This window comes from Cibotium barometz, chromosome 20 (genome assembly GCF_041138505.1).
Source record: "Cibotium barometz isolate CiBa-2024 chromosome 20, ASM4113850v1, whole genome shotgun sequence".
Lineage (NCBI taxonomy): Eukaryota > Viridiplantae > Streptophyta > Polypodiopsida > Cyatheales > Cibotiaceae > Cibotium > Cibotium barometz.
The window spans coordinates 35,677,891-35,686,574 of NC_141065.1; the positions used below are offsets into that span (position 1 = coordinate 35,677,891).

The following is an 8,684-nucleotide window of genomic DNA, read 5'->3' on the forward strand; positions in this document are numbered from 1 at the left end:
CAATGACAAATATTCATTCAAATAATCTTTTGGATCTCATTCATACTGATATTTGTGGACCCTTTCCTCCATCCAAGTCTTGCTACCGTTACTTCATTACTTTTATTGATGACTATTCATGGTATACAAATGTCTTTTTGCTACAACATAAATTAGAAGCATTGGACACATTTAAGAGGTACCAAATATCTATGAAGAATCACACTGGTCGAAGAGTCAAAATTATTCGAAGTGATAATGGTGGTGAATATATTTCCAACTTATTTTATGATCATTACATCAGCCACGGCATCCACCATGAGTATACCATTCCATATTCTCCCCAACAGAATGGAGTTGCAGAGCGAAAGAATCGTACAATTTTGAATGCAATCAAATGCATGCTTATTCATTCTGGAGTTGCAGAGCAAAAGAATCGTACAATTTTGAATGCAATCAGATGCATGCTTGTTCATTCTTGATTATATCACTCTTTTTGTGTAAAAGCAGTATTGATAGCCATTTTTGTTTAAAATCATCTTCCAACTACTGCACCTTCTAGTAAGATTCCAATCACAGCTTGGACAGGTCAAACTGCTTCTGTTGCACATTTCAAAGTCTTTGGGTGTATTGCTTATATTCATGTCCCAAAAGAGACACGACACAAGCTAGAACCTTCAGGTTTGAAGGTTATGTTTATTGTTTATTCTCACAACTCAAAGAGTTACAAGTTTTACGATCCAGGTTCTCAAAAAGCAATTGTTAATCGAGATGCTATATTCAATGAGCAATTGACGGGAGGTTAGTGGTCCACAGATGATGCTGATGATACAAAAACATTACTCACTTCTTTCCCTTTTCTACTTTTGGACAATGATTTGCATGACGACAACACTCTTTTGATGGATATTGGACAAGTCTATTGATGTTCATCCTACGGTTTCAAAGGAGACTGCTACAGATCTTGATATCTATGTTGATCTTCCTATTGAACTTGATAACGGGGCAAATCATGTATATGATGACGTTCTTGAAACCTTTAATCAAGTATTGGCTATTTGTGAAGATCCTTCAACTTATGCAGAAGCTATATCCTCTCCACAAAAGGAACAATGGAAGGAAGCCATGGAAGCTGAATATGAGTCTTTAATCTCGAAAGGTACATGGGTTCTTACCAATCTACCTTCTGATCATACTCCTATCAAATGTAAGTGGGTTTACAAGACTAAAACAAAGGCAGATTGATCTTTTGATAAATTCAAAGCTCGTTAAGTTGCAAAGGGATACTCTTAAATTGCAGGGATTGACTATCATGACACTTTTTCACCCGTAGTTCATAGTACAAGCATTCGAGTACTACTTGCTTTTGCAACTCAGTTTGATTTGGAAATACATCAAATGGATGTTAAGAGGGCTTTTCTTAATGGAGACTTAAAGGAGGAAATATACATGGAGCAACCTGAAGGTTTTACAATTCCCGAAAAGGAACATCTTGTATGCCAACTCCACCGTGCTTTGTATGGACTAAAACAAGCTTCACGATCATGGTACATCAAGATTGATCAATTTCTCACATCTCAAGGGTTTGTTTCTTGCTTCTATGATCCAAATATTTATATCAAGTGCAATGTGGATAACCATTTTGTGATATTCGCCTTTTATGTTGATGACACTATACTTGTGTCTAATAATCTATCTTTCATGCAACAAGTATAAAAGGTCTTATCCTCAGAACATGTTTTGAAGTACTTGAAGGGCACTGCAGATTTTGGACTTGTATATCGCCGTCAAGAAGACATATCTTCATCAACTTCTCTTAATCTTTTGGGTTATTCAGATGCTGATTGGGCAAGCTCTAACTTGTCCATGCGATCCACCAATGGTAATTGCTTCTTTATCAATGGCTGTTTGGTATCTTGGGCTAGCAAGAAACAATGCTGTATTGCAGTTTCTACTACAGAGTCTGAATATGTAGCTGTATCTTTAGCAGCTCGTGAATCGGTTTGGCTTCGACAATTGCTTGCTAATATTGGTCATTCTCCTTCCTCAAGCACTCCTCTTAGATGTGACAACCAAACTGCTATTAGTCTAGCCAAAGACTATGTGCAACATAGCAAGTCCAAGCATATTGCAGTTCATTATCACCCCATCCATACCCAATCCAAGCTGTAAATTATGGGACTCTTCTTTGAACTCTGGCCATCCATTCTCAATGTGAGCCCAAGCTGGTAAGTTGGTGAAATTCCTTATCATGCCATCGCGGTTGAACGATGGTTCATATGCCATGTCATTAACTTAGCAATGGATTGACACCACAACATATGTTGAATGCGAGATATAATAGGAAAGTGCCTCCGAATACCTTTTGTGGAATTTTGCCACCTTGTAAATCCTTCATGAGGATCCTCTCCAAAAATTGGACATTGCATGACATTGGCAAAGGCACCCTGTAAATCCTTCCTGTAAATGATCCTCTTCAAAAATTAGACATTGAAAAAGGTACCCCTAAATAGTACACAATCATTATGGCATGCATGAGTGTGATTGATACCAAGCATGGAAAGTACTTTTTGAGCATTACAAATTGTTTGTTGGGCATATCTTCTTTAATAATCGGAGTAGTAGGCTTTTTACACTATTATCTCTCCATCCATATGTTGTTTGCAAGCATACATGCCCACAAAGTTAAGTACTTTATACCCTCATAGAATGGTTTGTTAGCCTCCTTGTGTAACACATCCTCTCTTTCATGTGTTTCAAAGTTAGGTGTCTCTTCCTCATGCTCGCTTTGAAAAAAGTGAGTGATCATCTCCTCTATGGCATCCTCTTCCTCTGTCTCATGTGGAGGAAATCCTAGGCCTTCCAAAATGTACTGGACAAGCTCCACTTTCCAAGTGCTCCTTACAATGCTTGTACTCCTTCATAAAGTTTTCCCCATTGATGGAATAATGAGATATATTGTGTAGTACTTGTGCCAAATGTCCATTCCCCCCTCATCCTAATGAACCATATTTAAAAATGACACTTAACATTACATATGGCAAACCGCGAGTATACATATCATCTCATAAGTTTATATACTAACTGATGAATTGGCTTGCATGATCATGCTGGATGGCATTGGTTCAAATGATCCCCATTTTCTAATATGCTCCAATGTCACTCTACATTCACATACATAAATATTCTTACATCCTGCACACATGAACAATGGATTATTCTCTGTAACCACTCTGGACCTCCAATTAATGGTTACCCATGACTAGCCAAACTAGTAGAAGACATTTGTACCGAGAAAAAAAGTGAGCAATTAGAAAACTAAATATGAATGCATGCACCAATATATAGTAGTGTTAATGGTTTTCTCTCTGGAATTTCCCTAGCATCATAAGCATGTCATAATCTCTTTGTATAATCCATAAGGTCTACCCATAAATCTCTATGCATGCCATAATCCCTATTCATAAGTCTTATGCATGTCATAAGCTCTATGCATAAGCCTTATGACTAGAGCCTTATGCATAGAGCTTATGGCTTATGCATAGAGCTCTATACATGCATAAGGCATACACATAATAGATTTGCTTTTTAAGTCCTCCTTATTCTATAAACATGATAGCCTCCTTTTTATAATGTAGACATGTAGAGGGGCGATCCAGACTTGAGAAGCCCATTGGCTTGTTGTTCAATGTCCATTGTTGATGATCCAAACATGGAGCAACTCTCACAGTTGGCCATTAGTTTGTCGCATCGATATGGGAGAGAGAATGTGTGGAACATTTTTGTTCCACACTCGATTCCTTGCATAGGTTACCCTAACCTATGTGGGGTACTCTGATGGGTGGTTCTACTCCTACGTTATGCACTCCTATACCCTTATCCACTCCCATTAGAGGATCTAGTCCATTTTAGGGTGTTGGGCCTACAAGTGGAGTTTGCAACCATCCCACTCCCCTTTCTTCTGTGGCACCTAGTCCACAACCTCATACCACATCCTCGTCGATAGATAGGAGGTCTGCCTCTTCCTGACATTCTAGTGAGGGTAGTTGGGTGGTTGTTTAGGGAGCAGTAATAGATCTGCTTCCAATTCCTCCTCACAATATGTGCAGGCATAGCAGGTGGTGAGTCCAAATGCGTACGACCCTACGACACTTCCTTACCATGTGAGGAGCATAGATGGGATCATCATTGAGGATAGTAAGGGGAAGCATGTCATAGTATGCATGCATTACCTTATAAATTTTGAGTTCGGAAACATTTGGGGCATTAAAACTGGAGAAATAAAGATGATGCAAAGTAGCAATACATTCTAAGTGTATTGAAGACAGAGTGTCATGTGCCACACCCGGCTTACAATTTAATAACTTTAAGATGCTCAATCGTATGTGGGGACATGTGAGTCATAAGAAATCATTGATTGCTAAGGCCATCAAGCGTGGTGGCATGAAGCCACCAGGAAAATCAGATAAATATTGGAAGAAGGCCAAAAAGACATACTGGGAAAATCCCAATCTATTCAAGCAATAAAGAGAAGCAGCCCGAGTATGCATGTATAAAAGAGGGGCTTCTCATCTTGGATCGGGTGGAGTGCCGTCTTTCCGTGATTAGTTTGTAAGTATTTGAACCCTTAACATATTGTATTCAAAACTTTAGTTTCTAAAGAATTAAAACTTATATAAATTGTCATTTTTTAATGTGTGCCCAATGCAGGAAAAATATGGTGGGCCATTTTTCTTCTCGTGTGAAGAGTACGACTTTGCTTAACCCAATGGGATCTTGGCCACACAACAACAGGGTATCCCTTTGAAATATGAAGCTATGCCCGATGTAAGTTACTTGTTTGAACAAGTTTTAAAAGTTCAAATTCCTTTGGTTTTATAAGCTTTTAGAAATTTATCTAATTTTTTTTAATATTACTTAATTTTGTGTGATATAGGAAGATGATGAAGAGGCATAGGTGAGAGCAGGACGAGGGGGATGATGATGAGGAGGAGGATGACTAGAGACCCGCCTATTGTGTTTTATGTTGTGTAACTCCATACTCGATGTAGCTCGCCTTTCATGGCAGTTTGGATGTAACTCGCCTTTTATGGCATTCTGGATTCATTACAAATAAGATTTCGGGAGTTACTATGTTTCAGATGTATTTTCATATGTCGATACGCAAATGCATTTTAATACATCGACATGTTTGTTTATACAAATTAGAACTGTCTTGAACAGTGCCACTGCACGGTGGAAATAGCAGCGCTCTTATTTTTTTAATCAGCGCCGCTAAGTGGCAGAAATAGTGATGTTGTTTTTTATCAACGCCGCTATAAGTGATGGAAATAGGAATGATATCATTTTTCATTAGTGCCGCTCTCAACGGGCGAAAACAACGTAGGAAATATCGACGCTTATATCGTGGGATATAGCGACGGTTATACTGTGGGATATAGCAGCACTTATAGCGTCGAAAAAATAGTGTTGCTGAAGAGCTTGAAGAGAACCACACCTAGGTGTAATAGACAGGACGAAGATAGGATCCGTAAGAGAGAGCACCTAAGTTCACTACTAGTAGTGGAGCATGAGATTATAGTTTACACCAAGAAGTGAGTAAGGAATTTTGGGTACCATGTCCTTTATTGCCGAGATGGGTATGAGGACCCCAGATTTATAGGAAAGTAAATTGTGTAGATGGGTACGTATACAAAATGTTGTTTTTCTCTTTCCAAAGCACATTGACGTAGCCTTTCGGTAATACAAGGTAACGGCAAGAGTGAGTGCAAATAGAACATGCAATCACTGCTGCCACCTAAGTGAGAGAGAGGGGGCAGAGGGGAGAGAATACTGTGGTTGCTGCTGGAAAATGTTGTTACTCCACCCGAAATTGTAGTGGTGGTTTGTTTATTCCTTAGAAAACTAGGGCGCCTACCATTTTAGGCGCGTGGACTATGAATTTATGGACCTCTAGTAGTGGTGGGGGGGCGGTGAAGGGGACTTGTAAGCGGGCGAGGAAGGTGGCGGGGGGTAGACGGGAGGGGACTTGTACACTGGGGAAGGAGATTTGTAAACCGGGGGAGGAGGGGAGGGTGAGGGAGGTGGGGGGTACGTCACAGGAGAAGGGGACTTGTAAGCGGGTGGTGAAGGTGGGGGGTACACCGGGGGAGAGGAGTACACAGGAGGAGGAGGAGGAGAAGGGGACTTGTAAGCGGGTGGGGAAGGTGGGGGGTACACAGGAGGAGGTGTCTTGCATGGGCGGGCAGGAGCGAAGGCAAAAGGTCCCACAGAGTAGAGGAGCTTATCGGGGTATGTGTGGAAGAGATCATCGGGGTATGACTTTTCCAGGCGGAGAGGGGCTCCGGATTTGCCATAGTTGATGTTGGTGCAAGTGCTGCACTTCTTGTCTGGGGAGGAGACCAAGTAGACCTTGCAGTTCTTGATCAGAGGCAGGAACTGCTTGAAGTCGAAGCGGGGGACGCGCAGCAAGAAGTAGCCATGAGAGTCGGTGAGAGCTGTGGAGTAGAAGAACTTCTGGTAGCGGAGGCCGGCTTGGCATGCGAGCTTCACCTTGGCTCCTGCGGAGGGTATCATCATGTTGTGAAAGATATACAGGCCTCGTCTTTCTGGTTTAGACTTTGAAGCAAGCAAGCACACTTGCATTATTAAGATATTAATTACTTACCAGCTAGGGGCTTTGCGTACGCGAGCGATCTGGTTCCCACATATTTGCAATCTTGGCACGACACTACTCCTTCCACCGCAAGGGCAACTACGCTTGGCTTCTTGTACGGTGCTGCCTTTTTGGGAGACTGCTTGTCCCCCTGGGGCGAGCTGTCTGTGTCCTTATAACCCTTGTGCGGATCCTCTTTGTTCGATCCATACTGCCCCTTCGCCAAAGCCACCTCGCAAGCCAAGCCGTGTTGGAATTAATGCTCGTGTCCCTATACGAGTGTGAACGCCCATCACGAAGTGATGCGAATGAATGGGTGCTTCTACTTCTATATAAATGTAATCAATCGATACAATTAATTAACAACGATTCACAACTACGAGCGCAACTCCTGCTTGTGAGCGATGGCGACCTCTACAATCTGAGTAACAGTTAATTAATGCTTATCAATTAATGTTTTGCTAATGATGTTTTAATTAATTGTAATCGCTACCTCCTCCAGACTTCTACATGGTATCAGAGCCTGCTTTTCTGGAGAGCCTGTGTGGGCCTGCATCGCTTCTGCCACCTTCGCAAGCCAAGTCTCTTTCATTGTGAAATTCACCTGCTCTTTTACGTCACTTGCTCTTTTACATGTACCGCAGCACTCCTATGTTAATAGGCGTTGAAATAAGGCCTGTTAAGCTTTTATTAAGGTCGCCAACAATCCCTTCGAGCAACGCCGTTCTCCCACCAACCTCCACCTTGCTACGTTCTGAAGATTTTTTTTTTTCCTTTTTCCTTTGCCTTCTCACTGTCATCATCGTTGCCCTCTCCCTCGATATCGAACTCTCCCATCGATAAGGGACACAGAAACTCCACAGAAACCCCTACTAGCAAGATCGTCCACTTTTATGGTGTCCCATTTGTTAATGCAATCGCCTTTGCACTGACGAGGCACTCCCAAGTCCCAAAATCCCCCGACCTTAAGTGGCTTTATGATTGCCTCATAGCTTTATACCTATTGCCTCATGCTCTTCGAGATTTCCATTAATTATTATAATTATTATTATTTCAAATTTAAAAAAAATGCTTTATAATCAAAAATTAATAATTCACTCGCATCACGAACATGCCTAAACATTCAGGCTATTCGTGAGCGCAAACATGCCTACTCTTTCAGGCTATTTGCGTGCACACAAACGCGAGCAAGCGCTTGTGCGTGAGAGACGTATCCATGGCTATAACTCAAATCCACTCAGAGTGTAGACGGACCATTACATCGACTGCTTTTATAACCATGTCTGCGAATACGACGACGAGGTTCGCACGTCCACGCCCTTCATCCGATCACTTTGTCACGACTCGGCACACTCCAACCACGACCCTCTATGAGACGAGTGGTCCACACGAGGTGCCCATAGCCAGCCGGAGTACGACATAGTCCACATTTCTCGCATTGACCATTCCCCTGTATTTGATGAGTTCCTATGGTCTCCATCGATCTTGTCCCGATAAGGGCATAGTCTCCACCTTATTACGCTTTTGCCAGCAACCCACATCAAATGAGAATTAGTATCTAATAAAAATGTGTTCTCTTCTTATTATATTAGTAAACTATCGAGCCACATATACAACAGTCCACCTTTTACATATGCCACAGGTATAGTTCAGATCCGAACAAAAACAACACTAGTATAACTCTTCACTATTAACAACCCACAAATCTGGTCCCACCTCTCATCTTGCCAGACAAAAGATGATTGATCCCATCTGATATGGTATGCCAAGCTCAGTGGTGAAGCCCTTGGGGCTCTGCTCCTCCATAGCCTCCTTGTTTCATATCTTCACAACAGGCCTCTATCCAATTGGGTTCTCTATCAATGCCAAGAATGTATGGACTAGTTGTTTCTCCTTCAAATACCACCTCTGTATTTTAGGCCCAACTTTGGCAAGCCAACTCTCCCATTATTATATGTCCCCAACTCCTTCACATCCTTCCCTACATATACATGCAAAGCCATGAATTTGTTAGGTTCCTTCAAATGTGTTCTCTTCTTATTATATTAGT

General features: G+C 41.6%; 1 protein-coding gene across 1 annotated transcript; it reads right to left on the reverse strand.

Annotated features, from left to right (window-relative positions):
- Positions 1 to 5,872: 5,872 nt before the first annotated feature.
- On the reverse strand, positions 5,873 to 7,471 carry LOC147627820 (uncharacterized). Its single transcript, XM_086814269.1, has 4 exons — positions 7,421 to 7,471; positions 7,128 to 7,238; positions 6,647 to 6,887; positions 5,873 to 6,539 (listed from the first exon to the last, which is right to left on the reverse strand). Exons 1-4 carry the CDS (start codon positions 7,469 to 7,471, stop codon positions 5,932 to 5,934), a joined length of 1,011 nt encoding a protein of 336 aa, XP_086670395.1. The 3' UTR covers positions 5,873 to 5,931.
- Between the last annotated feature and the right edge of the window lie 1,213 nt (positions 7,472 to 8,684).